The sequence below is a fragment of the Ovis aries genome, chromosome X (genome assembly GCF_016772045.2).
Source record: "Ovis aries strain OAR_USU_Benz2616 breed Rambouillet chromosome X, ARS-UI_Ramb_v3.0, whole genome shotgun sequence".
Lineage (NCBI taxonomy): Eukaryota > Metazoa > Chordata > Mammalia > Artiodactyla > Bovidae > Ovis > Ovis aries.
The window spans coordinates 95,593,916-95,609,146 of NC_056080.1; the positions used below are offsets into that span (position 1 = coordinate 95,593,916).

General features: G+C 38.2%; 1 protein-coding gene across 19 annotated transcripts in view; it reads left to right on the forward strand.

Annotated features, from left to right (window-relative positions):
• ATP11C (ATPase phospholipid transporting 11C) overlaps positions 1–15,231 on the forward strand; it is a 172,381-nt gene that overhangs the window by 89,402 nt on the left and 67,748 nt on the right. For all 19 annotated transcript variants that reach the window (XM_060408250.1, XM_060408251.1, XM_027963685.3 and 16 more), the window contains 2 exons: positions 11,320–11,448; positions 13,292–13,395. In XM_060408250.1, the coding sequence (XP_060264233.1) occupies positions 11,320–11,448; positions 13,292–13,395 (233 nt within the window). The remainder of the gene's footprint in view (positions 1–11,319; positions 11,449–13,291; positions 13,396–15,231) is intronic.

Below are 15,231 nucleotides of genomic sequence, written 5' to 3' on the forward strand. Positions count from 1 at the left end.
CCTTTTGTGACTGGTTTATTTCACTTAGTATAATGTCTTCATATGACAGGATTTCCCATTTTTTAAAGCTACATAATACTCCATTGTATGTATATACCACACTTTATTAATTCATCAGTTGCTAGAAGTTTGGCTTGCTTCCACCTTTTGGCTATGTGAATAATGCTGCAGTGAACACAGGTGTGCAAATAGCTCAAGTTCTTGCTTTGAATTATCTTAGATATATACCCAGAAGTAGAATTTCTAGATTGTATTGGAATTCTGTTTTTAATTTGTGGAGAAACCTCCATACTGTTTTCCATAATGGATGTACCATTTTACCTTAGTGCCGAGTACACAAGGCTTTCAACTTCTCCTGGTCCTATTGAGGACTTGTTAGTTTCTGTTCTTTTGATAGTGGGCATCCTGATTGATACAAAGTGATATCTCATTGTGGTTTGTATTTGCATTTTCCTAATGATTGGTCATAGCAAACACCCTCTTCCAGAACACAAGAGAAGACTCTACACATGGACATCACCAGATGGTCAACACCGAAATCAGATTGATTATATTCTTTGCAGCCAAAGATGAATAAGCTCTATACAGTCAGCAAAAACAAGACCAGGAGCTGACTGTGGCTCAGATCATGAACTCCTTATTGCCAAATTCAGACTTAAATTGAAGAAAGTAGGGAAAACCGCTAGACCATTCAGGTATGACCTAAATCAAATCCATTATGATTATACAGTAGAAGTGAGAAATAGATTTAAGGGCCTAGATCTGACAGATAGAGTGCCTGATGAACTATGGAATGAGGTTCATGACATTGTACAGGAGACAGGGATCAAGACCATCCCCATGGAAAAGAAATGCAAAAAAGCAAAATGGCTGTCTGGGGAGGCCTTACAAATAGCTGTGAAAAGAAGAGAAGCGAAAAGCAAAGGAGAAAAGGAAAGATATAAGCATCTGAATGCAGATTTCCAAAGAATAGCAAGAAGAGATAAGAAAGCCTTCCTCAGCGATCAATGCAAAGAAATAGAGGGAAAGAACAGAAAGGGAAAGACTAGAGATCTCTTCAAGAAAATTAGAGATACCAAGGGAACATTTCATGCAAAGATGGGCTCAATAAAGGACAGAAATGGTATGGACCTAACAGAAGCAGAAGATATTAAGAAGAGGTGGCAAGAATACAGAGAAGAACTGTACAAAAAAGATCTTCATGACCCAGATAATCACGGTGGTGTGATCACCCATCTAGAGCCAGACATCTTGGAATGTGAAGTCAAGTGGGCCTTAGAAAGCATCACTAAGAACAAAGCTAGTGGAGGTGATGGAATTCCAGTGGAGCTATTTCAAATCCTGCAAAATGATGCTGTGAATATGCCAGCAAATTTGGAAAACTCAGCAGTGGCCACAGGACTGGAAAAGGTCAGTTTTCATTCCAATCCCAAATAAAGGCAATGCCAAAGAATGCTCAAACTACTGAACAATTGCACTCATCTCATACACTAGTAAAGTAATGCTCAAAATTCTCCAAGCCAGGCTTCAACAATATGTGAACCGTGAACTTCCAGATGTTCAAGCTGGTTTTAGAAAAGGCAGAGGAACCAGACATCAAATTGCCAACATCCGCTGGATCATCAAAAAAGCAAGAGAGTTCCAGAAAAACATCTATTTCTGCTTTATTGACTATGCCAAAGGCTTTGACTGTGTGGATCACAATAAAGTGTGGAAAATTCTTCAAGAGCTGGGAATACCAGACCACCTGACCTGCCTCTAGAGAAACGTATATGCAGATCAGCAAGCAGCAGTTAGAACTGGACATGGAACAACAGACTGGTTCCAAATAGGAAAAGGAGTACATCAAGGCTATGTATTGTCACCCTGCTTATTTAACTTCTGTGCAGAGTACATCATGAGAAATGCTGGGCTGGAAGAAGCACAAGCTGGAATCAAGATTGCCGGGAGAAATATCAATAACCTCAGATATGCAGATGACACCACCCTTATGGCAGAAAGTGAAGAGGAACTAAAAAGCTTCTTGATAAAAGTGAAAGAGGAGAGTGAAAAAGTTGGCTTAAAGCTCAACACTGAGACAAGTAAGATCATGGCATCTGGTCCCATGACTTCATGGCAAATAGATGGGGAAACAGTGGCAGACTTTGTTTTGGGGGCGGGGCTCCAAAATCACTGCAGATGGTGACTGCAGCCATGAAATTAAAAGACGCTTACTCCTTGGAAGAAAAGTTATGACCAACCTAGACACCATATTCAAAAGCAGAGACATTACTTTGCCGACTAAGGTCCGTCTAGTCAAGGCTATGGTTTTTCCTGTGGTCATGTATGGATGTGAGAGTTGGACTGTGAAGAAGGCAGAGCGCCGAAGAATTGATGCTTTTGAACTGTGGTGTTTGAGAAGACTCTTGAGAGTCCCTTGGACTGCAAGGAGATCCAACCAGTCCATTCTGAAGGAGATCATCCCTGGGATTTCTTTGGAAGGAATGATGCTAAAGCTGAAACTCCAGTACTTTGGCCACCTCATGCGAAGAGTTGACTCATTGGAAAAGACTCTGATGCTGGGAGGGATTGGGGGCAGGAGAGAAGGGGACGACTGAGGATGAGATGGCTGGATGGCATCAGGGACTTGATGGACGTGAGTCTGAGTGAACTCTGGGAGTTGGTGATGGACAGGGAGGCCTGGCGTGCTGCAATTCATGGGGTCACAAAGAGTCGGACACGACTGAGTGACTGAACTGAACTGAACTGAATGATTGGTGATGTTGAGCATCATTTCATGTGCCTATTTCCTGTTGTGTATTTTCTTTGGAGAAATGTCTGTTCAAGTCCTTGTGTTAAGTGTTAATCAGTCAGTCGTGTCTGACTCTTTGTGTCCCCCTGGACTATATAGCCCACCAGACTCCTCTGTCCATGGAATTTTCCAGGCAAGAATTCTGGAGTGGTTTGCCCTTTGCTTCTCCAGGGAATATTCCTTACCCAGGGATCGAACCCAGGTCTCCTGCATTGTGGGCAGACCCTTTACTGTCTGATCCACCAGGGAAGCAAGTCCTTGACCCAGTTTTTAATTGGGGTATTTGTTTGTTATTGAATCATGATAATTCATTATATATTCTGGATGTTAACTCCTCGTCAGCTATATGATTGGCAAATATTTTCTCTTATTCTGTAGGTTGCCTTTTCACTATTGTTTTCTTTGATCATGTATTCTCATTTTCTAATTTCGGTTTTTATCCTGTGCTTTTGGTGTCATATCCAAGAAGTCATTGCCAAGTCCAATGTCCTGAAGCTTTTTCTCCATATTCTTCTCAGAGTCTGATAGGATCAAGTCTGACATTTAGATCTTTCATTCTTTTCGTGTTAATTTTTGTATATGATCTAAGGTGAGAATCCAATTCTATCAATACTTTTATAAGTAGATACCCAGTTTTCCCAAAGCTGTTTGTTGAAGAAATTCTCATTCCCTATTGAATAGTCTTGGTACACTTGTTGAATGTCATTTGACCTTATGTGCAAAGAGTTTATTGTTTAGGCTTTCAATTCATTGTCTTACCTATCTTCCCTTATGCCAGTCTTAATTACTGTTGCTTTGTAGTATGTTTGGAGAAATTTGGGAATGCAAGACCTCGAAGTTCGTTTCTCCTTTTCAAGACAATTTTTGAAGATCTTTCCAAGATCTCATGGTCCCTTGAGATTTCATATGAATGTCAGGGTTTTTTTTTTTTTTTTTCCTATTTCTGAAACAAATGACATTGGTATTTTGATAGGAAGTCCACTGAATCTGTAGATCACTTTGGATGGTATACACATTTTAACAATATTAAGTGTTTTAATCTATGAACTTGAAATATGTTTCCATTTGTTTTGTATTCTTTGATTTCTTTTAGCAGTGCTTTTGTAACTGTCAGTGTACAGCTTTTTAACTTCTTTAAGTTTGTTCCTAAGTGTTTTATCATTTTTGATGCTATTGTAAATGATAGTGTTTTCTTGATTTCCTTTTTGGACTGGTCATTGTTAATGTATAGGCATACATCTAATTTTTGAGTGTTAATTTTAGTTCCTGCAACTTTGCTGAATTAATTTGTTCTAACATTTTTGGTGGAATTTTTAGAGTTTTGTTTTTTTTTTACATAGAATATCATGTCATCTTCAAATTAGGATAATTTTACTTCGTTCCCAATTTGTATACCCTTTTTGTTTCTTGTCTAATTGTTCTATCCAGAACTTCTAGTACAATGATTGATAATAGTTCTGGAGTGGACATCCTTGCTTTGTTTCTGATCTTAGAGATAAAGGTTTTAATCTTTTCCTATTTAGTGTGATATTAACTGTAGACTTTTATTAGGTTGTGATCATTTACTTCTCTTCCTATTTTATTAAATATTTTTATCATGAAAGAGTGTTGAATTATGCTAAATGTCTTTTCTGCATTAACTGAGATGATCATGCAACACATTGTTTATATGCTGCATTATATTGATTGATTTTCATATATATTCTTGGATCCCAATAATAAATTTCATTTGGTCATAGAGCATGATCATTTTAATATTACTGATTTTTGATTTGTTAGTTTTGTGGGGTTTTTTTTTTTGGTATCATTATTTGTTGAGAAAATTGGTATGTAGTTTTCTTGTGGTGTCTTTTTCTGGTGATAATATCAGGGTAATGCTGGGCTCAGAATAAGTTTGAAGGTGTTCCTACCTCTTTGATTCTTTAGAAGGATTAGGAAGGATTGTTATTTCTTCTTCAAATGCTGGGTAGCATTCTCCAGTGAAGTCATCTAATCCTGGGCTTATCTTTTGGGTGAGATTTTTGACTCCTACTTCAGTCTTCTCACTAGTTTTGGATCTGCTCAGATTTCTTTATTTCTCAGTGATCCAGCTTTGGTAGGTTATATGTTTCTAGGTACTTATTGATTGGCATGTAATTATAGTAGTCTCATATAATCGTAAAATTTTTATTTCTCTGACGTCAGTTGTGATTTCCTCTTTTTTTAGATGTTTGAGTCTTTTTTTTTTTTTTTGGTTGTAGCTAAGGGTTTGCCAATTATGTTAATTTGCCAATTGTGTTAATCTTCCGAAATTGTTTGTCAATTTTGTGTTATCGTTAAAATAATGTTTTTATATGAATTAAAACATGAAAGTTAATGGAAATCAAATTCTTCAGAGCAAGGGAAGATGTGTGGAACAGAATTGTTCAGGGCTGTGGTATGAGTTCATACAAAATGATACTCTCTTCTCTATTGTTTTGTCAGTTATTACCACCACTGAATTATTTACTTAATACCCAGAATTTCAAGCTTAAAGTTCTCCATATCCCCAGCAATAAGTAAACCATCTCACACCTTCTTATAGTAATGATGGGAGGAAGGCCGCAGACTGGGAGAGTTACCCAAGTTTGACATAAACTGTATTTCTCCCACTCTTTTTTCTATTTTCCGCATCCCAGAAGGGAGGGCCTTGTGATGAACTGGAGTGGTTAGGATCTGACGTTTCCAAACCATTAGTAGAAACTCAGCTTTTTGTTCACATAAGAACCAAAGGCAGCATAAATGATTCATAGTATTAAATCTGTTGCTCCCAGGTTATGAAGTAAAACTGCAAAGCAAATAAAGTCTCCCACTTTTCTCTCCTTTTCTCTCATTTCCTCTTTCTGTTTTTGCTGTCACCCCCACTGCCTTAGAAGGACCCCCATCTTCCCCCTTTTCTCACTAGGCTACTTATCTTTGGCTGACCTCAGCTGGGTATAATCTCAGTTATATTACAGTGCTGCTGTGTGAAATGCTGCTTGATTGAGCCCTTTCTAGAGTATTTGTGTTATAACGTGAGAAACGTGAAGTCATTCAGTTGTGTCTGACTCTTTGTGACCCCATAGTCTGTAGCCTACCAGGCTCCTCGGCCCATGGGATTTTCAAGGCAAGAATACTGGAGTGGGTTGCCATTTCTTTCTCCAGGAGATCTTCCCAACCCAGGGATTGAACCCAGGTCTCCCGCATTGTAGGCAGACGCCTGCAATTTGTGTTATAAAGAGATGCCTACAAACTAAAAGTATCCAAGTGATTGCTTGGCTGGGCATTGTGGGTACTGTTGTTGAACAGGAGAGTGCCTTGTTCTGTATCCTCAGTGCACTGGGTATTTTTTAAAGGGTTTCAAAGCTGGGGAGTGACTTGATCTTACTCTTTTAAAAAAGGCAACTTTGAAGATTAAGCAAAGTAGTTAGTGTGTGCCCAGTTGCTAAGTTGTGTCCGACTCTTTTGCAACCCTAAGGACTGTAGCCATCCATGTTCCTCTGTCCACGGAATTCTCCAGGCATGAATACTGGAGTGGGTTGCCATGTCCTCTTCCAGGGGATCTTCCTGACCCAGGGATCAAACCCATGTCTCTTTCATTGGTAGGCTGATTCTTTATCATAGTGCCACATGGAAAGCCCAAGCAAAGTAGAGGCATGAGCAAAATTAAAATGAGGGAAACCTGTTAGGTGGTTATTGCTGTAGTATAAGCAAAATGTAAGCTTATATAGGGTGATAGCAAAAGAGATAATAACAATAAAAATAGAAATATTTGTTAACATTTATATGTTACATAAATATGCCAGGCACTCCCTTCTACATTCTGTTAATTCATTAATCCTTACTTTATAACAGTCCTATGAAATAGGTACTTTTGTTATCCCCTCTTTACTGATGATGAAACTGAGGCATAGGGAGGTTAAGAAACTTGTACAAAACTTATAAGTGGGAAAGCTGGGATTTTAATTGAAGGAAGTCTGGGTGTGGCATCCATGCTCATAAGCACAACTTTGTCCCTCCTATTGCGTGATCAAGATAAATGGATCTATTCAAGATATTTATTGTAGATAAAATCTGGACTTACTGATGTATTCCATGGAGAGAGTGAGAAAAAGAGCAAAAAAGAATACAAGATAGCCTCCTTGATTTTGCCCTGAGCAACTAGTTGTATTAGGTAGTGCTGTTAAACAAAATGCTGGTGCTATTAAATAAGTTGGAAAGGACTGGGAAAAGAATAGGTTTGGGCCATGTTCATTTTGAGATTCCTATTAGATAGCCAGATGGAATTGTCAAGCCTGGAGCTCAGAGGAGATGTTTTAGGTGGAAATAGAAATTTGGATGGAATCATGTAAAACATGATGAAGCACAAGCTGGAATCAAGATTGCCAGGAGAAATATCAATAACCTCAGATATGCAGATGACACCACCCTTATGGCAGAAAGCAAACAAGAACTAAAGAGCCCCTTGATAAAAGTGAAAAAGGAGAGTGAGAAAGTTGGCTTAAAACTCAACATTCAGAAAACTAAGATCATGACATCTGGTCCAATCACTTCATGGCAAATAGATGGGAAAACAGTGAAAACAGTGACAGATTTTATTTTGGGGGACTCCAAATTCACTGCAGATGGTGATTGCAGCCATGAAATTAAAAGACACTTGCTCCTTGAAAGGAAAGTTATGACCAACCTAGACAACATATTAAAAAGCAGAGACATTACTTTGCCAACAAAGGTCCATCCAGTCAAAGCTATGGTTTTTCCAGTAGTCATGTGTGGATGTGAGAGTTGGACTATAAAGAAAGCTGAACACCAAAGAATTGATGATTTTGAACTGTGGTATTGGAGAAGACTCTTGAGAGTCCCTTGGACTGCAAGGAGATCTAACCAATCCATCCTAAAGGAAATCAGTCCTGGGTGTTCATTTGGAAGGACTGATGTTGAAGCTGAAGCTCCAATACTTTGGCTACCTGATGTGAAGAACTGACTCATTTGAAAAGACCCTGATGCTGGGAAAGATTGAAGGCGGGAGGAGAAGGATGAGATGGTTGGATGGCATCACTGACTCAATGGACGTGAGTTTGAGTAAACTCCGGGAGGTGGTGATGGACAAGGAGGCCTGGCATGCTGCAGTCCATCGGGTTGCAAAGAATCAGACACGACTGAGCAACTGAACTGAACTGATGTAAAACATAGAGAAGAGCAACAGGCCTTGAGGAATTCCAGTGGAAAAGCATAGTTATTTATAAGGAAAAGAGTGTGGGCTTTGGCATTGGAAATATTGGAAGAGTTTCTTCAGTTTTCAGATTTCTTTTGTCATATCCAGTCTGCTGATAAGCCCATTGAAGGAAATCTTTATCTCTCATGCCATGCTTGTAATTTCTCACTTTTCTATTTGCTTTTGTTTTTTTTTAAGTTCCCATCTTGATGCCCAAATTCTTCATCTGCACATGTATGTTATCTGTATTTTCCAGTAAATACTTAAACTTTTTTTTTTTTTTTTTTGGATCTCAGTACCTCAACTAGTGGTCGAACCCATGCCCCCTGCACTGGGAATGCAGTCTTAACCACTGGACAACCAGAAAGTCCCTCCAGTAAATATATCGGTATTTTACTCATAGCTAATTTTCTAAAATCTGATGATAGGTCATTTTTCTCTTGGTTTTGTGCATCTCATGTTTTTAATTGAATTCTGGACAGTGCATGGAAAAGAATGCTAGAGATCGAGGCAGGTAACCTGTATTTCTGGTCTGCAGTGGTCATACCTTTTGTCAGCTAGTCCATTAGTGTTGGGGATTGAGCCAGTCTGGTCAGGAGTTGGCTGGCTTTGGATTTTGCTATAGATGTTGATGCTTTCAGTACCTCCCTGGACCCTAAATTCCTGCACATCTGGGCTGCCACAGGGGTTTTCTCAGTGCTCCTATTCCACTATCTGCTTTCAGCAGGTCCTGTATTCCTGAGACACGGTGGATGCCTCTCTGTATGCCCTTTCTCCTCCCGCAATCGTAAATTGTGCTTTCTTGTTGTTGTTATTTGCAGGGTTCCTGATGGGATCAGAGTGGTTTCTTGATTTCTCCTACTCTGTCTCGTTATTAGGCAGCCTTTATGCACCTTTGCCTCAGGGTAGAACTTTCAGCACTCTTCCCTGATCTCCATCCCAACCTCCCTTGGCAGCTGAACTTTGCCTTTTATTAGTACCAGGTCCTCAATGTGAGGGTGTTTCCTGTCCATCCCCAGCAGCAGATGGCTTTGTTCTACCTCTCCACTAGCAGTCGTTACATGTCCCTGAGACCCTGCCAGGGAGGGTTTCTTGCCTTGCTCTTAGGCACAGATGGCTTTTGCACCCTATGAGAGAAGGGTCCACAGTTGCAGCATATTTTGCCTGTTCCTCCACAGCACTCAGTCAAACCTGTACCTTTCTCGTGAGCACCCAGTGGATACCCAGAGAGAAGAACTGATGTGTACTTATGGTCTCCTATTTTCTCTGAGGCTTGCAGAGATTTGAAACTGTCATGTTGGCCCCTCCCAAGCCTTTTACAGTTGGTTGAAAATCTAGTTATTTTCTTCCTGTGCACTTTTATGACAGCCATCTCTTCCTTCTGTGCTTTGTTAATTGTGAAAGAATCAGTTTCTCCTGCCTCTCTTCAGAGGGACTTTTTGCCCTTTGAAATTCAGTTAACTTGGTTGCCTTGCAACCTCAACTCTCTGATGAATCCAAAAAACTTACAATTCTTTTGATTATCTGACTATTTCTAATGTTTGTCATAATGGATGGTGAGGTTCTCTTGTTGACTTTGTACAAGTTAAGTGGAAACATCCCTAGAGTTGATTGTCTAACTGAACCATGTTGTTCCCTTTCTTTAAAAGTCCTTTCTCGGTCCCCCCTTGGCTTCAGGATGAGGTCTCAACACCTGAACCTGACCTGTCAGACCTTTTGTGGTCTGGCCCCAGTCCATCTTACCAGCCTTAACTTGTGCTCCAGGTGCAGAGACCTTTTCATATCTGAGCTGATTGTCAGTGTTGTAGAAGAAATTGTGGTTTATATTTATCAGAGCCTGGGAATCATCTTCCATCCTTTAAATGAGTGTTTCCTTCATCTGAGATGCTTTAGGATTTTGTTTGTTATTTTGTTTCTGTGTATTTAAGCATAGATTGTGGTTTATGTAAGCACTGTTAAGTATTTACGGATGTGAAGAAGGAAAGATCCAAGAGAATAAAATATTATTTACAAATTAATTTCATTATTGATGTTGTTGTTTGTGGCTACTGATTAAAATTGGCAAATAAAATAAAATCGTTTCTGAATAAATCTTGAAACCCTCATATTTATCTGCCAAATTATGTAGCAATTGGAAGGCAGGTATGTCATTTATTAGTTCCATGTTTTGTAACCAGTGTGTCCAAGCTGGTAAGCTAGATATTGACTCCCTAAAGTGGGTTGTCTTCTTTCACTAGCAGCCTCCTCCCTTTATCTATGGAGTGCTGTAAAAAAAAAAGTGTTAATTTATCATTTTCTGTGTGTGCCAGGGCATGGAAAATGTTGGAATGGACTGGGTTGGATAATTTCTTACATCCTTCCAAAAAGCTTTATGACTATTCATAAGTTTGAAGTAAAGTAGTTGCAGGATATTAGTAATAATTTAATAAACAACTATCAGATGGTAACTTTGTGCCAGGTACTTTGCAAACCACTTTACTTGTATCCTCATTTCATACTCAAAACCAATCCTATGAGGTAGTTGTAGTCATCAAAGACACTTAATCCAAGGTCATATAGTTAAGTGGCAGAGCTGGGACATAAAATCAAGTTGTAAAGATCTGTTTTAATCATTATGATTGATTTTATACATTATTAAATTATGCACTAGAAATCGTTCATGGTTTCTTCTCTCAGGTTTTTTCTCTACTTGAGCTTTGGGCACTAACTGATAGCAGATGAATTATTGGAAAATGACCTAATGCCTCTATAATTAAGTGAGATTTTCTGAGCACTGAAGAGAGAACTGTCACCCGACACTAATAGCTATTACCACAAAGCATTTAGAAATATTTGTCCTGTGCAGAGTGGGAGTGCAGCTGCCCAGTATTTTTGAAGTACTCAAATGAAAACGTATAGATTTTCTTGATTCAGTCATGAGATGATAATGGTCATTCTCTTCTCAAACACCAGTGCTGAAAACATCAGAGAGCAAAAGAGTCCCTGGGTAATAAAATCATGTATCAGAGATTAAAGTTCAATACTCAGGTAATCTGAAAGCATTGTAAGTCCTTGTGACCTTAAAGAGGATTCTGAATGTTGAGTAATATTCTGTCGTCACCTTTCACATGGTATATAGGATGCTGAGACATTCTAAGCCTTAGATGGGGAAAGGTCTTTTGCTACTGTTTTGAGTTTAGTTGGAGGTATAATAAATGCTTTGATTGGAATTAAGAACATTGATACTGTTGATGTAAGGCAAAACCAATACAGTATTGTAAAGTAAAATAAAGTTAAAAAAAAAGAACATTGATATTTATTTTTCTTTCTGTACTAGGTCGGTGATATAGTAGAAGTACAGGCAGATGAAACCTTTCCCTGTGATCTTATTCTTCTGTCATCCTGCACAGTTGATGGAACCTGTTATGTTACCACAGCCAGTCTTGATGGGGAATCCAATTGCAAGGTAAACATTCTCATCTAAGGATAGGTAATCATGCAATATTCCGTCCCACTGCCCCTAATTTTTTTACCTTATTTTTTCCTATTTGTGGAAATTTTGTATTTGAAGACAGTGTTTATATAACTGTCTTTGAAACTTCTAAGCAAATACTCAGCTTTGGGGGAAAGGGTGGTGTTGGGTGAGGAAATCCACACCCCAGATTAAAGCCACCACATTCTTATAGCACTGTTTACATTTCATATTGACATTAACCCATTCCACATTGTATTTAGGCTTTTAAAATGAAAGTGCTCTAGGCTGAAACTATATAGCTATGAAAATAACTACATCTGAAGGTACTCTCACCTTCATCTAATGTACTCTTAAGTTTGATCTATTTTTGTTTTTAAAGTGATGAATATCCTTTTAAAAAATGTTTATTCCTGGCATTTTGAAAATCTAAGCTATTGGCTTGATTACTTTTTAAAAATACCTTAGGGTATAGTTTGGCAAATATTTGCTTTATTGCAGCTAGGAAGAATTAAAAATGTGTGAGTAAATTTGTTCAAACTGGAGGATAACTGACTTCCCTGGTACTTTCTGGCACAGTCAGTTCTTGTCTATCATCCAGAGTTCCACAGGGCATGAAGATTTACCCTGTATGTGCTGCTGCCTTTAAGGAAGAGCACTCATGTGCTCACCTCTGTGTATCTTCTTGAGGGCTTTCCTGCACTTGTTTATGCTATCTGAACTTGAGAACCAGGACTCAATGTGTGGTAAAGGAACTTAAATGCCTGTTTGATAACTAATTTTGTTACCACTTCAGGGGCATGGTGATAAACTAGTCCCATTTCAACTATTTGAAAACGAAGTTATATTTAAGGGAATGTCAAGGTGAAAATTGAGAAATCTACCTCAAGATTTCCTAATAAGGGACAAAGTTGTTTAGAAGAAGAAAACTTTTCATTTGCCACTTAAGTTTATCTGATCAAATCAGCTAAAAGTACATAGGTTACAACGTCAGGAGATACTTTTAAATATAGCTCAGGCAGTTCCATAATATTCTCCAGAGATCATGCAACAGCTTTCCTTCAGCATAAGTAGTGTAGTCTTTGTGTCAGCCCTTCTTTGATGATTTATAAAAGGATTCATTAGAACCTGCCTTGAGTTCTGGGTCAATCAAGTAAGTACATAATATACCCTAGTAAATATTCTAACTGTCTGACTAAAGCAAGATACATCATGTCTCTGCTCCTCACATGAATTGTAGCTACTTGAAGCATTTTCAAGATCATTAATTTTGCTGTTTGTGTAATGGGAGCTATTGATGATTTTTTTCTTTCTGTTAGCAAAATGTTAGTATTCTTATGACCAAAAGGGTGATTCGATTTTTTAAATATAAATTTATTTTAATTGGAGGTTAATTACTTTACAATATTGTATTGGTTTTTGCCATACATCAATTTTTATTTGTATGTTAACTTCACCATATACAGTGGTGAGCATAATAATAGGTCTCAGTTCTATAAATAGGAGGGAAAAAAAGTGCTTTAAATTTTTCATGGGGTTTTCAGTTAATTATATGCATGGTGCAGATGGAATTTTCTCTGCTGTCAGTATCAAGAAAAGCTTTTAGTTTTCTCATTATCTTTGAAATCCCTTCACAGCAGAGTTCACTGTCTAATTATTGTAATATATTTTAAGAATAATACCATAAAGTTTATCTAGTTGGAGATGTATTCGTATTATTCTCCCAAAGCCTCTTACTAAAAACACAGTGTTCCTGAAATCAGGTGGGTGTATGATTATAATTTTTTTTTCTTTTTTGGGGGGGCTGTTTTTGTTTTTTTCTTCTGCTTTCATCTAGACGCATTATGCGGTACGTGATACCATTGAACTGCGTACAGTCGAATCCATTGATAACCTCAGAGCAGCAATTGAATGTGAACAGCCTCAATCTGACCTCTACAAGTAAGAATTACCTGGTTTCATTTTACTGCTGTCTGATGGCTTTGCTTCCCTTTGCCATCAGTATTGAAATACCCACCACTTACCAGCCTCCTTTCATTTGTGTTTTTATGAGCTGTTCCTTCCTTCTGGCAGGCAAATGAATCAAATCAGCCTTGTTCACTACCAGCCTAAGATAAATTATTGTGGGCTCAGGCATCTCACTTGTGGTTTTTCTTTTATTATTGTTATTTGTAGACATGGCTGTCCATCACATTTTAAGATTATGTAATCCCATAAGCCTGAGCTATCAAACTCGTGCACTAGACAGAGTTAATTAAAACAAAAATAAAACACTTTATGTGTCATCCAACAGTAAAGAGAGAAGGAAATGTGGGACCATGCAATTAGTAGGCACTCCATCCCTTTTTATGAGGATCATGATGAACTAAGTATTGTATATAGGCTGTTTCTTGTCCAAAGTAAACGGCTAAGTTGAGGGAGCAGTGAAATAGTGTGATTTCCTCTGTTTTGCTACACCTAGGCTTTCTGGAGCAGAGTTGCTGATTAACAGTCATTGTGGGTTGTCAAAAATTTGGCATTTGATTTTTTGTTTTTACTATTTATTTATTTGGCTAAACAGTCGGACATGACTGAGTGACTAGCATAGCACAGCACAACACATTTGGCTGTGCCGGGTCTCAGTTGAGGCATGTGGGATCTAGTTCCCCAACCCAGGATTGAACCCAGGTCCCCTGCATTGGGAGCATAGAGTTTTAGGCACTGGACCACCAAGGAAGGCATTTGATTTTTAAGACTGCTGATTAGTTTGGTTTTTTAGAGCATGGTATTAATGAGGGTAGAAAAATGGGTTTATGGCCAAGTGAGCCAATTAATTATATTCTCTTCTGCCATTACAGACGGCATCCATCACCCATGGTACTCATCTTGTTAATGAACGCTGTTGATCATAAAAGGGGACCAAATAGTGGGATGTGGCTTACAACAATGCCCAGTAGTGGAAAAAGAAAGTTCTCATACTTCTATAAGAATTATACCCTCCCTCCTTCCTATCATTCCTTCTTTATTTTTTCCCTTCTTCTGTATCCACCTTGATAGTAGGAACTTAGGATCACAGAGCAAAATAGCTGTTTGCTGCCTTCAGGAAGCATGGAATCACAGAAAGGAGAGTGACTGATTTTGTGAGTTAGAGAATAATATAGATCCTTACATATTTATAGGGTAACTCCTAAATTTTTCAGTTACCTTAAATATGAAGGAGATTTTTAGTGAGGGAAGGTTATTCCTAATGTCTCTAACAGATTGAGTACCCTTGGTATGTGACTTCAGAATACCTTCTATTGGATTGGCCAAAAAGGTCATTGGAAGTTTTCCTGCAACATCATACAGAAAAACTCAAATTTTTTGGCCAGCCTGACACCTCCACCACCCTAATAATCATCACTTACAATGTAATTGCCTGATTATGTTATTTGGTGCAAGGAACACATTTTTCTTGCTTATTAGGAAGCATAGTAATGGTGCAGTTAATACATGTTGAATGAATGCAGACATTCATATTTTGTGTATTTCATAATAATAGTTCAGTTTTTCTGAGAAAAATGTACATTATAAAATACTCATAACATTCTTAGTAAGGATTTAGAGCTTTTTACCATATTTTTCAGAAATGTAGATTACCATGTGCATAGCCATATATCTGATCACTTGATCAGATCAAGCTCAGTATTCAGATCAGCTGCAAGACACAGCTTGGAAATTTCCAAGATGGTAATCAATCAAGTGTTCCCTAATGGCTGTTTCTCAAAGGATGATCTCAGGCCAACAGCATGCACATCA